Below are 14,025 nucleotides of genomic sequence, written 5' to 3'. Positions count from 1 at the left end.
CAGTTCTGGAGGCTGAAAAGTCCAAGATCAAGGCTCCAGCAGATTCGGTGTGTGGTGAGGACCCACTTCCTGGTTCATAAGTGGCTGTCTTGTCACCGTGTCCTCACATGGAGAAAGGGGCAAGGGAACCCTCTGTGGCCCCTTTTATGAGGGGCTGATCCCATTCATGAGGGCTCCACCCTCATGACCTAATCACCTCCCAAAGCCCCACCTCCTAATACCATCACCTTGGGTGTTAGGTTTCAACCTATACATTTTGGAAGGACACGAGAAAGTTCAGTCTGTCACAACCTCTGTATTCTTACCTTAGCTTTGGAATTCAGATGTGATTACAGATAGGGAGATGGAAAAGGCAAGAGTAAAGGAAACACGTTGGGGCTGAGGTGATCACAAAGTAAAACCGCAGCTCATGCCATTTGCTCAACAGCCCTGCTAACTAGTCCGGGGAGCTATTATTAGCTCCATTTTACAGCTGAGAAACACAAACCAAAAGAGGGTAAATGGCTTGTTCAAGTTCATCTGTGACAAACGCCCAGATGTTTCCCCCCAAGTCCAAACCCAGGGCTCTTTCTCTTCTCGTGCTCACGCTCCTAAGCCCTGCTTTGGTAATCTTGTTATGATTCTTTAGCCTTAAGCTTCATGTCATTCCTATGAAATAATTGTTCTGATAACGAAGAATCAACACGATTTGCATTTTAGGCACCAAAGGCCTGAAACCCAGAAGAAGTGAGGAGCTTCAGCTTAAAACAAAGCTGAGTCCTTCCAGCTATAGGACAAGACATGGTCCCATCCACTGCTCTCAAGCTGGAAATGCATAATTCTGAGTTGTTTTTTGCAGAATAGTGTTTGGTAGTTTCCCAATGAAAAATCAATGGTGCGATCATAGTGGCTGTAGAAGCAGGACGAGGCAGTGTTGTTGGCTGACATTAATCATTGCACAGCCATAAAAGAGAAGAAGGTTTTTGCTTACCTTGTTGGAGTGCAGTGACTCAGCAGAGGGAAGAGGTATGATTCCTGTGCTCCATCATCTGTGTCTACGCAGGGGATCCGAGATCAGAGGCAGCAGTTAACACCAGTGTGACTGTCGGCTTCTGAAGACAGACACGCCTGCAGCCCACTCACCCCGACCTGGGCCCGAGCTACTTTAATCACTTCAGCCCCTAAGAGGGCAGGAGACAGGCTTTAGTGTCTGTTAGTATCTCCCCTAAGAGGCCGGATGAAGCAAGATATGAGATTACAGAAAATGAGACATATCCTGACTCCGAGCAGACATCATTTCTGTGTCTCAGTCTTGAGAACGTCAATGTCACAGCCAGGACTCAGCCTAGTTGGAGCTTAAGAGTGTGATCTCTGAGCAGACTGCCTGCCTTTGCATCTGGGTTCTGCTGCTTAGGGTCTGTGTGGCCCTAGGCACGTTGTTTAACCCTTTTGCTCCTCAGCTTTATCATCCTTGGTATGAGAATAATAAATAATAGCACCCGCTATGGAAGGCTATTGTCAGGGTTAAATGAGTTGCTACACGGGAAGCACTTAGAAGTGGGAGTAAAGTAGAAAATCCATGAGAGTAAAAGTATGAAATCAGTGCTTCCTCTTCCTTTCTGCCCACCTTACAGCCTTGGAAGCGGTCTAAGCCACTTAGATCACTTAAAATGAGGCACCCACGAAAGTCTCTTCCAGCTCGAGGCTTCCCTGGCTCTGTGTCAGGCCTCGAAGAGTTCTGCAAGAGTGGGGAGGGGCCGCGCCAGCATCCTCAGGGAGCTTGTTAGAAATGCAAATTCTCTGGTCCTTCCCGGGTCTTACTAAATCAGCATCTCAGGGTGGACCCAGAAGTCTAGGATTTAACATGTGCTCCAGGTGATTTTTAACGTTGGAGAAGCATTGTCTCAGAATCTTCTCCTTACTGAGAAACGTGAAGCCACATTCAGGAACCTCACATTCGGGAACCCCGCCCGTGATTCTACCGTGGTCACAGTACCTGCAGGGACCAAATGTCTTCATTGTTCCCTTAGACGTGTGGGCCGGTTGGAAGCAGAGCATTTGGAGGGATTTTTTAGTTCCTCGGTACAACCATCTCAGTCAATTAAGAAAAGAGAGATACTTAGAATGAGAGGAGAGTCCTGGCTGGGGCAATTATGATGCAAGGGGCTAAGTTTTAGTCCCCAGTTTGTAGATTATTTGACCTTAGATCAGATTTTCACCTCCCTTCCTGTGCTGCAGTCCAAATAAGTCTGTAAACTGGAGGTTGCAGCTTTGTGATTCGGGACCTTGGAGGACGGCCTGCAGCTGCATTTTTTTTTTTTTTTAATTTGAGTCCAGCTAGGCTCACAAGGAAACTCTGAGAAGTCATTCTTTGACATGAAACGACTGTTAGGCAATAAAAATTGGTCAGCAGTGTTTGCTGAGTTTTCCCAAAATTCAAGCTATTACCATAAGTAATCACTGCAGTTTTCTAAAGAGGAAAGAGTAATAAGGGAATGGACTTTGGCATCAACCTCGAACTCTCTCCCCACTCCTGCGTCTCATTTCATGTATTTTCTCCAGACTCTTTCCCCCTGTGCGATCAACCAACAGAAGTATAAAACACAACATTTCTAAAATGCACTTCTTTGATCTTCTATAGGGCATATTTCTTGTTAGTTACTTCTTGAGTAACAGTGAAACCATTACTTTTCCAGTTTTCTTCCCAGGCTGAAAACTGTGAGTCAACTCACAGCCTTCTGAATGCATTACAACGTCTCTTGGGTCCGCTGCTTAAGAGTCCTTCTATTTTAAAGGCACAATCCAGTTCAAGTTCTTATCAGCCCATGGCCGGGTGGGTTCAGCAACCTTTTGGCCGTACCCTTGATGGACCAGCCTATTCCCCACTCCACCCCGCAATGCACATACTTCCATTGCCATGGCAACACCTCTCTTTGCCTTTGACAAAGAACTTGCTCTGCCGTCATTTTGTCGATTCTGTCAAATCCAAATATCTCTGCCCAGCCTCCAAGCTATTGGCTAAATCTGCCGCCCATTTCATCAAGAGAAGTCTTCATATTCGTTTTCATTGCAGAAAATCCACGTGCCATTTTCATCACTCCACTTACTTCTTCCCACCTCCAGTGCACCGTGCATACCACCTTCCCCGTGCTACCCACAGTACACTTCGCCCATCCCATGTTTTTCTTCCTCCTTTCCTTCCATTTGTCCTCATCTCCTGTGGCAGAGCTCTTATTAAACATTGCCTCCGGTCCCCGCTGTCTTTATACGTCCTGCTACTGCTATATCCACGCTCACGTCTACCTTGCTTTGCAGATACCCCTAAGCAATTTTCATATGTAAATTCTCATCTGGATGGTTTACTGCTGAAGGTGAGAGGCAGCAGAGAATTTTCCATTTCTTTTGTTAGTGCTGCACTCTGGGGGATCCGTCCAGAGGGTTGAGGTCAACAGAACGAATGCTCAGCATGAGGTAGGTGCTCACTGCACGTTATCCGCTGATGGCAAAAAGGTTGCTTGATCCCCTGAATACAACCAGGGGAGAGAAAGCAGTTAGGAATCCTCCTAACTGAAGCATATTTTAGGGAGCTCTAAGGAGGCCCAATTAGAAACCATCTTTTCTGTTTTCATGTGAATGGTAAGAGCTCGTATGTGAAAAAAAATCAGGCGAACTGTGGTTTTTGGATGGCTGCACGCTTCTCTTCTGCTCTGAATGCTTGCCTGGTTTGCATTACGATTTCCTTCCTTCTTGGAAAGCTACATAGACTTTCTCCCTTTCTTTGGAAGAAGTAGGACCTGTTGGAAATGTGAGGCTCCAGGATTGAAATGCAATGGCCTTGGCTGTAGTGCTCTGTAGTGCATTTCTTGACAGGTCCTGAAAAGACTATTGAATTCTGGCCTGAGCTTTTTTTTTTTCCTGCAGTATTTGGATGGGTTTCAGCTTCCATGTTTGGCTGGATAATCGAAATAGGTTTTTTTTTCCTTCCTCAGCAATCGTATGTACAATTTCATCCCTTACAGTTCAAATGGCATACTTTACTACTATGCAGATACTTTTGAATGCAATAGAATCATAGCTCTTTCACAAACAAACAACCCATCTTTTAAAATGACGTGGAAACAGGTGAAAATATAAACTCGTCGTACTATCCTGGTAGAAAAACTGGCAGGTATGTGGTGAGTTTGCTAGAGAATACCAGCTTACATTGAAGATCTTTTTTAATTAAACACAGGCATTTTGCAAACCAAAACTACAATGAGAAATCACCTCACACCGGTCAGAATGGTCGTCATCAAAAAATCTACAAAAAATAAATGCTGGAGAAGGTGTGGAGAAAAGGGGACCCTCTTGCACTCTTGGTGGGAGTGTAAATTGATACAGCCACTATGGAGAAGAGTATGGAGGTTCCTTAAAAAACTAAACATAGAACTACCATACGACCCAGCAATCCCACTACTGGGCATATACCCTGAGAAAACCATAATTCAAAAGGACACATGCACCCCAATGTTCATTGCAGCACTATTTCCAATAGCCAGGACATGGAAGCAACCTAAGTGCCCACTGGCAGACGAATGGATAAAGAAGACATGGTACATATATACAATGGAATATTACTCAGCCATAAAGAGGAACGAAACTGGGTCATTTGTAGAGACGTGGAAGGACCTAGAGTCTGTCATACAGAGTGAAGTTAGCCAGAAAGAGAAAAACAAATATCGTATATTAACGCATATATGTGGAATCTAGAAAAATGGTACAGATGAACCAATTTGTAGCACAGGAACAGAGACACAGGCATAGAAAACAGACGTGTGGACACAGGGGAGGAAGGGGGGTGGGATGAACTGGGAGATTCGGATCCACATATATACACTACCATGTGTAAAATAGATAGCTGTACAGCACAGGGAACTCTACTCAATGATCCGTGGTGACCAAAATGGGTGGGATGGGGGGGGTGGGAGGGAGGTCAAGAGGGAGGGGATACATGTATACATATAGTTGATTCACTTCGTTGTACAGCAGAAACTGACACAGCATTGTAAAGCAACTATACCCCAGTAAAAAAAAAAAAAACACAGGCATTTTGGAAGGACTTTTACTTAATTGGAAAACTTCTCCCCTCTTTTATTTCATACGATGAAAACATTCTATCTCGTTATCTCTACAGTGTCTGTGGCATGGTGCGAGTGTGGTGGGCTAGGAGTTTTGATGCTCTGTTTTGATGCTCTCTGATAATCTTCAAAGGGCTGCTGGCCTTGGAATCTGCTCCGTCTCTAAAATTCTAGCTTTAGTGATCAGATAAGCCTGCTTTTCTTTTTCTTTTTTTCTTTGTGATTAAGGAGGGGAGAAGCTGAAATGTGTTTTTATTCTGCAAAATACTTGAGATGGCAGAATCCCAAATGTTGCATTTTGTTCTAGAAATGAGAGCTCGTCAAATGATAGACTCCTTCAAGCTAAGGAAGAGAAGTGAACAAGTCAGGGGGAACAGAGTCCCTGAGTGACGTGACATCGGTGGGTGATCGTGCGGTGCTGTCTGTTAACAATGCTGGCCATTGTGCCTTCCAGGGTCCCTGCAAGTCATGAACAAAACCAGAAAGATTATGGAGCGTGAGGGGGCCACCTTCACCAACGCCTTCGTGACGACGCCCATGTGCTGCCCCTCCCGGTCCTCCATGCTCACGGGCAAGTACGTGCACAACCACAACGTCTACACCAACAACGAGAACTGCTCTTCCCCCTCCTGGCAGGCAGTGTACGAGCCGCGGACTTTTGCCGTCTATCTGAACAGCACCGGCTACAGAACAGGTAAAGGGGGAGCTTTCCAGCCCGTGAAGCTCTGGTAGCGCACCTCTGGGGGATGCACTGCATGGTGAAATATATGAAGTTCCAATCAGTCCCTGAGTGGAAGGAGCCGAGGCTTGTCTCCCTCAGCATCCTCCCCGTCCCTTACTTTCCCCTCTGATGGACGTCCCAGCGAGAGGTCCCTTAGAGAAAAGTCAGAGATTCTCAGCAGACACGTTAAGAAAGTGTTGTCCCCATCAGAGCAACCAGCAATTGGAATTTTCCAGGGGAACCTGCAACAGAAGAGTTTTCATCCCATGAACATGCTTACCTCAGCCTTCCAAATCTCCAGGCATCCCGGCGCAGCTTGAGGCTTGTCTCAATTGTTGGCAAATTCTTGCCGATTGGGTGAGAAATCATCAAGCGCTTTGAAATTGCTTAGCAGCTACCCCAGGATCTGGGGCACAATAGATTATCAAAATTATTTACTGAATTCGTACGTAACTGAAAGAAATAATCCAATGAGGTGTACCTTATTAATTCATCTATTTATTTACTCGTAATTAATAGGATTGGGAGTTTCTTTAGCTTAGTTTTGGTGACTTTTAGATCTCAAGTGTTCGCCCCCATCTCCCAGGAAAGGAGGGCATCCCAATTGCTACATCTTCTATCACTGTTTAACCTACATAGGTGAGTGGTTTGGTTAGTTGGTGTTTTGCAAACTGGGGACCTCCTTCCAGAGAGGTCATGAACATCATACCAGTCTAAGAAAGAAGCAAGGCTCCTTCCTGTGAGGTTGTCCCCAAAGCCTTTATTCTCCTAGCATTTATATGCTCTCCTTGGGTTTTCTGAGCATTTCTTTATGAAAAGAAACAAAGATATTGATTGAGGGGCTGTAATGAAAAATAATTTTTTCAGAACCACCTAGACGTATTCATAAGAATTAAGGGTGTCATAATTAAAGCTTGTTGAAAAAGATTTTCAGGTCTGCAGATTCTCTATTCTGAAGAGTTAAGAGGAAAGGATATCAGATAAATGTATTCTCTCAAATCTCTTGTAAAAATGAAATTAATCTTTTCCACTGGACTTAGGAAATACGTGGCCATTTGCTTCTTTGCAGAGCGCCTTGTGGGCACTTAATACTTGTTATTTATGGATGAAAATATTGATTGTGGATATGATAGCACTGTCATCCACAGGCATTCAAGAGCTCCACGCACAGAAGAAACTCCTCCCATGAGCCTCAAGGGTGTTTGCTTACGCTTCAGAAAGGAACTGGGTTACTCAGAGTGCCTTATCCTGAGTGTGTTTTCCCACATAAGTGATTTAAGTTTATAGCACCTTTCACCTGCGAGCTGTAAAGCAATTTGCAAATCTATCAAACATCCCTGTAGGGTTCATAAACAGCAAATGTACTTAGCTCCATTTTATAACTGATGTGGGGATTTCAGATACTGTGTGACCAGCTCAGAAGCAAAATCAGAAATGGTCCCCTGATGCCTGATTCCTGATTTTGACCACCAAATTGTGTTTCGCTTGTGGGAAGCATTGTATGAAATCAGTGCCTTTCAACTCCCAGGCTCCCTTATAATTTAATTCCTAGTAGCAGACACAGAGAGACGGAGAGGGTTGGAACCTAGGGAGTTAGAACTCTCACTGTATCCAGACCGGTGTGGACGGTGTCCATCCTAGGAGATGGAGATGCTGGTGCCACAGAGAACCCTGCCCAGAGCTCAGAACCGTCGATAAGGACTTGCTAATTCATTTCTGGGCTAAATCAAGAAAGGGCAAAAAGAAGATAATAAGTTCTGGACAGATAGTGAACAGCAGTGTGGCTATAGTTGACAGTATTCTATTGTGTACTTGAAATTTGCTGAAAGGCTAGATCTTGGGTGTTCTCACCACAAAAATGGAAGCTAGCAAAGATGTGAAGTGATGGATATGTTGATTGGCTTGGCAGTGGTTAATATTTCACAATGTCTACGTATAGCAGACCATCAGGCTGTAAACCTTACAATTTTTTTTAAAGATTTTTTAATTATTTATTTATTTATTTATATTTGGCCACATCGGGTCTTAGCTGTGGCTCGCAGGCTTCTGTCTAGTTGTGACACGCAGGCTTCAGGGTGCGTGGGCTCTGTAGTTGTGGCCCCCGGGTTCCAGAGCACGAGGGCTCTGTAGTCTGCGGCACACAGGCTCTCTGGTTGAGGCGCGCGAGCTCAGTAGCTGTGGCATGCGGGCTTAGGTGCTCCGCGGCATGTGGGATCTTAGTTCCCCGACCAGGGATCGAACCCGCGTCCCCTGCATTGGAAGGCGGATTCTTTGCCACTGGACCACCAGGGAAGTCCCACCTTACAATTTTTTTTTAAGTTTTTTTTTTTTAACATCTTTATTGGAGTATAATTGCTTACAATTTTTGATTGTCAGTTATATCTCAGTAAAGCTGGGCAGCAGGGAAGAAAGGGGAAAAAAGGGAAATTGATATTTGATATTTGCTTCCTCTGTACCAGGCACTTTAGCTAAGTTTTCTCACCTAATTTTTCCGGAAACTTTGAAAGGATTTGCCCATATTGCCAGTGAAGAAACCGAAACTCAGGAGGGTTTATCTGAGGTCACAAGCTAGTCAGTGACAGACTGAATCCAGCACACCTGACTCCAACATCTTTCCTCTTTCTTTATTTATTTCTTTATCTTATTTCTTTACATACATTTCTATCATGCTTCATTCCGAAGTGCCTGGCAGAGACACATAAAACATAATAAGATACAGAGCAATAAAGACACTGTCGAATGGAAACGAAGGGTAGAACCAGTTAAAATCAAGGCAAAGGTTAATATGCAAACTTCAGGCATGCCACGGAGTTGTAGAGAAAGGCTGCATATTTGGAACTAACTTCCAGATGGCAAAAGCAGAAATGGAAATGCCATCCATTACACAGCTCACTGGGTCACCAAGAAAAAACAAATCTGTTGCTTCTAAGAAGTGGAGTGTACTCTGGAACTTGTTTCAATTATCCTGTGCTGTGTCCACCCTACAAGAGCTGGAATAAAACTCAGAGATAATTTAGTTTTTCAATTCCTTTGTTCTCAGACGAACAAATTTAGACCTACAAGATTAAGGTGACTTGCTGAAGTGACACATCCGATGTTCTAACAGGAAGAGTGGGCAACAGGACTTTGGTCTTCAGGCCTCTTTCCAGTATGCTACCCTAACCTTATGGGTTAGGTCTAGGATGAAGCCGCAGACCATCAGGCTTTCCCGGGGACAACTGTCAGGCTTTCCCGGGGACAACTGTCAGGCTTTCCCGGGGACAACTGTCAGGCTTTCCCGGGGACAACTGTCAGTCCTTTGGTGCAGCCCAGTAGGCCTGCTTCAATCAGTTGTCTTCTTCAGGGAGAGGAGATTTGCTCCTGGAAACTAACTCAGATTCTGAAGCCAACCTTCTTCCCAGGGGTCTAGACACTTAGGTAATAATGGAATTTATAGTGAGTCATCCTGTAAAGTAAAAGGAATTCTTTAAGGGAAACAGGACTTTTCCAAACACTTAGGACTCGTCCAAACACTTAGCTATGAATAGAAAACGGATGATATACACTCAGGAAAATAAATTTTGATGTGCCCATTAGTAAATCAGAAAAATGAAAAATTGGAAGACTAAAATGGCAGTGATAATGAGCTACGTAATTTAAATTCATCTTTGATGGGAAAATATTGACATGTCTCAGACGATTAGGAAGTAAAGATGTCTCTGTGACAATAATTATCGATCCAACCAGGGACAGAGACCCATTTGAAAATCCACAAATAAGCACATCAGGATGACAGACATCTTAGGAAGTTAAGAGAATTGGTGAGTAGGTATTAAACCAGTATATTTATTTATGAGCCACTAAACTAGTTGGGGGGTGGGAGGAGCCAATATATAAAGATTTTAATGTTTTCTTAATAATGAGTACGTTATTTGGAACATTTAGCTGAGAACCTATGAAAAATAATGACGGAAACTGAACTATGTATTATACATAAATATCCATGTAGAGGAAAGCACAAAGCAGCAATCAGTTTTATGAAGAACAACTCAGAGAAGACAAATTACTAAGAGGCTTATTTTGGGAGGCATCCAGAATACATGGATTTAAATGAATTGAATTGATCCAATATTGTATTTACCATTGTGTGACATGATTTTTCTTTTTCAGAACCAAGGCATATTTTTGGACTGGCTGTAACTTAAATTTTTCTAACTTTACTCATGGAAAATATGACTCTACAACAGCTTAAATGTTTAAGAAGGGAAAATACAGTAACGTGTCTATTGCATTTTATGTTCTAAGTATAGTGAGAACGATACTGGATTATCTATCATAAAAAGGAAAATTCTGCCTGACTATCTGCTCAAAAAATTTTTAGTTTAAATTTCTTGTGAGGGTATAGACATGAATGTAAAACCTGGCATAAATTTTAAGGTAAGAGTAATAATCCATGTTTTTTTTTAAACATCTTTATTGGAGTATAATTGGTTTACAATGATGTGTTAGTTTCTGCTGTATAACAAAGTGAATCAGCTATACATATACATATATCCCCATATCCCCTCCCTGTTGCACCTCCCTCCCACCCTCCCTATCCCACCCCTCTAGGTGGTCACAAAGCACCGAGCTGATCTCCCTGTGCTATGCGGCTGCTTCCCACTAGCTATCCATTTGACAGTTGGTAGTGTATAATAATCCATATTTGAGAGGTAGCATCAAGTGTTAGAAAAAACCCCTGAACCGAATGGTGGAGAACTGGAATCACATCCTTACTCTGCCTTAAACTTGTTTTGAGAACTTGTCCAGCCCAGTTTTCCAACCTATATAATGCAGAGATTCTTTTCCTGTCCAAAACTATTATATATTGTAATTTTACTATAATCACTGTAATCATATTAATTCCTTTAAAAATGGTAGTGTTCAAATTATAATCATAATACAGGATATGTAAAATCACATGTGAATTAAATTTTAGTCATACTAATTCTTCTTCATATCACTGGGGTAGAAGGGCCAATATTTAATAGAGACCTGCAATAAAAATTTTTGGAGAGAATTCTTTTTGTAACAAAACAACGTAGACAAATTAATCACTTTTCTAGTTTCGTGTCTTTTTACATTACAAAATTTATTTATGTTACTTATAGCAAGTATATTTATTTATTCTCTAATATGAGATGTTTTAAAATGTAGAGTTCACTAAAAGTAAGACAAAGTAATATTCTTATTTTTATGAATTGTGGTATTATCGATTTTTGATAAGTACACAAACATAAGATATAGCATACCATAGTATGCTATTTATTGAGCCACACTATGCTTAGAACTATACTAGACATTGGTGTATGAAGAGATATAAAGTAAGATTCCTGTCTTTGCTACACTTACAATCTAGTTGGGGAAGCCAGACTCACGTGTACGAGGTCACCTAAGAGTAGATCATAATTTTAACTTGGTTCAAAATTATGTAACTTTTTAGTTACTACCAGTGAAGTCCTGCCACCCCAAATCGAATAATACATGGAGTAAAAGCTCAATTAGTGTATCATTTGTTATATTCAATAAGATTTGACTTCCCTACAGCATCAGAAATCTTTTGTCTATGTGGGTACTATTGCCGACCTAAAAATAAATGCTTTTGCCTCAAATGGCTCAAGGGAATTTTTCTAAGTATTATGTAGCAGGCAGCCCTGGACAGAAGTAGCATGGCCTGAAGTCAACAATCATTATAATCAGGTCTTTCCGACCTTTCTCCCTGTCACCCAACAACCCCCTGCCACCTTCTTAAACAGCTGTGAAGGGAAGTGTTTAATGGCCCAGAGAAGAGAATGATACAGAAGGAGGGGTAGGTGGTGTGTTAGTGACATATTCAGACAGTAGTTAAGTTGGGCTGAATTGCCAGTGCCAAAGGATAGAAAAACTTCAAACCACACCCAATATAATGGCAATACGGGCGAGAAAATGTAGTTCATCTTAGGGAGGGAGAAAGAGATTTAATACATCTGGAGGAAAATAATTAGAAGCCCAGATAATCAGTTGCAGAGCATTGCCAGGAAGCGTAATGTTGAAAGAGGCCAGGGGTGATTACAAATGAGCCTCGGTCTTAGGAGGCAACAAGAAAGGCCAAGTAACTTGAAGCTGACAACGCTGGGTGCTGCCTCATGACGCACGAGGTCCCCGGTCTCTCTTGGAACCAGTGTGATGGGTGAGGCAACATCTGGAATACTGAATACATTTTTTACACCCCATTAACACAAAGACACCGAAAACCTGGAGGGAGTTCTAAAGCACATAACAAGGACTATTAAGAGACTTCAAGGAATAGTTTATAAGGGGTGGATTAAGAGAAAGGGCAATAGCCATGGCAATGGGTAGAAAACAGTCCTAAATAATCTAACGGGTAAAACAATGAGGGAAGGGCAGGAATGACTTGTTATGACTTCCCTGAGAGGAAAAAAAAAAAAAACAGAGAACAAAACTAAAAGTAGCCGGGGAAAAAAAAAATCTAAAACCTAATTAAGCAGGAAAATGTCAGCCAGTTGGGAGAGAATTTGTTGCCACAAAGTAAATCAGATTGGGGAAGAAAACTATGTAACCTCTCAAGCAATGTTTTCAGATGCGCAAGTGCAGAACTCTAGAACAGGATTTCCTTGCATTGCAGGAGGGTAAATTATTTAAAATCAGAGCACAGATCATTGAAAGGCTAATGATCATAGCCATGGTAATCATAATACTGGCAGTGGCAGCATTTAATAAGCCCTTGTTATGTGCCAGGTACTGTTTTCAGTGCTTTACATATGTATTAATTCTTTTTAATCCTCACGACGATCGTACCACTATTATTGTTATCATCTTCATGTTTTTCCAGAAGGGGAATTGGAGGTAGACAGAGGTTAAGTAACTTGCCTCCGGCTGTATAGCTAACAAATAACAGAGCCAGGATTTGAACCCAGGCAAGCTGGCTCCAGGTTTTATATTGCAAACCACTATGATCTTTTACAAAAAGAGAGAAAAGTGAGAAAAACCCCTGGGGATGAGGAGCAGGCCAGGGGAAAGAAATGGGCTTGAGGTTATTAAGTGAAAGGCTTCTGGAAACAGTCCCGTTCTGAAGTCATGCTGGTGGGGTGTGGCTTTGGTCCGCCGCCTGTGACTCTTAAATCACGTTGCCTTTTGTCGGAAAGGAAAATCATCTTGTGGTTCGATGTGAAAAGGTGGTTAGTCTCTGAAGACGAGAACCCCTCATTAGAAGAATTTCTACCGCTCGGAGCCAGCTCACAGGGAAACCGTGAGTCATAGCTGACGTGAGACCCTCTGACACTCTGTCCCACACCCGTCCACCTGCTCAGGGGCCCTGGCAGAATCCTCAAGCAGTGGGTGTTTGGCTAATTGACCACCTGATTGATTTACTCATTTGCAGATTCAACATATAAACATTCATTCAACAAATAAACACTGCTGTGTTTCTCAGACTTGAGTCAGCTCTTCAAAGAAAGTAAATCCAATGGGAAGTGTCAACTTTTCTAACTCTGAAGCTCTCCTCTATGAAAATATTTAGACCAAATCAGCTTTTAAAAAAAAAATCATAGCGCAATTGAAAACACAACATTTAACAAGTCCAGAACAGGTACCATCTCCAGAAGACATGGGGCTCCATGAAGCCCAGTTCAAGAAACAAAAATTCATGCCGCCCCTAGACTACATGCAAGGATGAGGGGAGGGTGGGCCACAGATGAGGTCAAGGCAGTGTTTGCCCTCAAAACCCTTACAGTTTAAGGGAGATTAGGCTTCTACGTGAACATAACTATACCACAAGGAAGAAAGGGAAGACAGCTTCAGAGCCACAGAAATAAAGTGCTGTGGGATCGGGGCAAAGACTGGAACTGAAATGGCTTCTGCTCTGGGCTGATTCATACAGAGGGTGGCAGAGAGAGTAGCACAGGCAAAGGTGGAGAGGTGGAAACCAGAACAAGTAGAGGCAACACGTTGACTGGAGAGAGGGACGATTCACAGAGACGTGCAAGATGGGGTTGGAAAGAGAGGGATTTTTTCCAGAGACAAGGAAGGGCTTGGATGGCAAGGTGTCAAACTCAATGTGATTCTGCAGGCGAGGGGGGGCCATCCAAGATCATAAGAAGGTGATGTGACCCGAGCTGGTCTTCAGGAAGCTGGCGGTGAGAATGGAAAGACCCTGGAGCCTGCATAGGAAAGCCAGTCAGGAGACAGTGG

General features: G+C 42.8%; 1 protein-coding gene across 5 annotated transcripts in view; it reads left to right on the top strand.

Annotated features, from left to right (window-relative positions):
- Window positions 1-14,025, top strand: part of SULF1 (sulfatase 1) — a 162,099-nt gene that overhangs the window by 94,588 nt on the left and 53,486 nt on the right. For all 5 annotated transcript variants that reach the window (XM_059901496.1, XM_059901495.1, XM_059901497.1 and 2 more), the window contains one exon: window positions 5,551-5,790. In XM_059901496.1, coding sequence (XP_059757479.1) covers window positions 5,551-5,790 — 240 coding nt within the window. The remainder of the gene's footprint in view (window positions 1-5,550; window positions 5,791-14,025) is intronic.

Source organism: Balaenoptera ricei, chromosome 17, assembly GCF_028023285.1.
Source record: "Balaenoptera ricei isolate mBalRic1 chromosome 17, mBalRic1.hap2, whole genome shotgun sequence".
NCBI lineage: Eukaryota > Metazoa > Chordata > Mammalia > Artiodactyla > Balaenopteridae > Balaenoptera > Balaenoptera ricei.
Note: the sequence above shows the minus strand (reverse complement) of the source record. Positions and strands in the feature narration are given on the sequence as shown.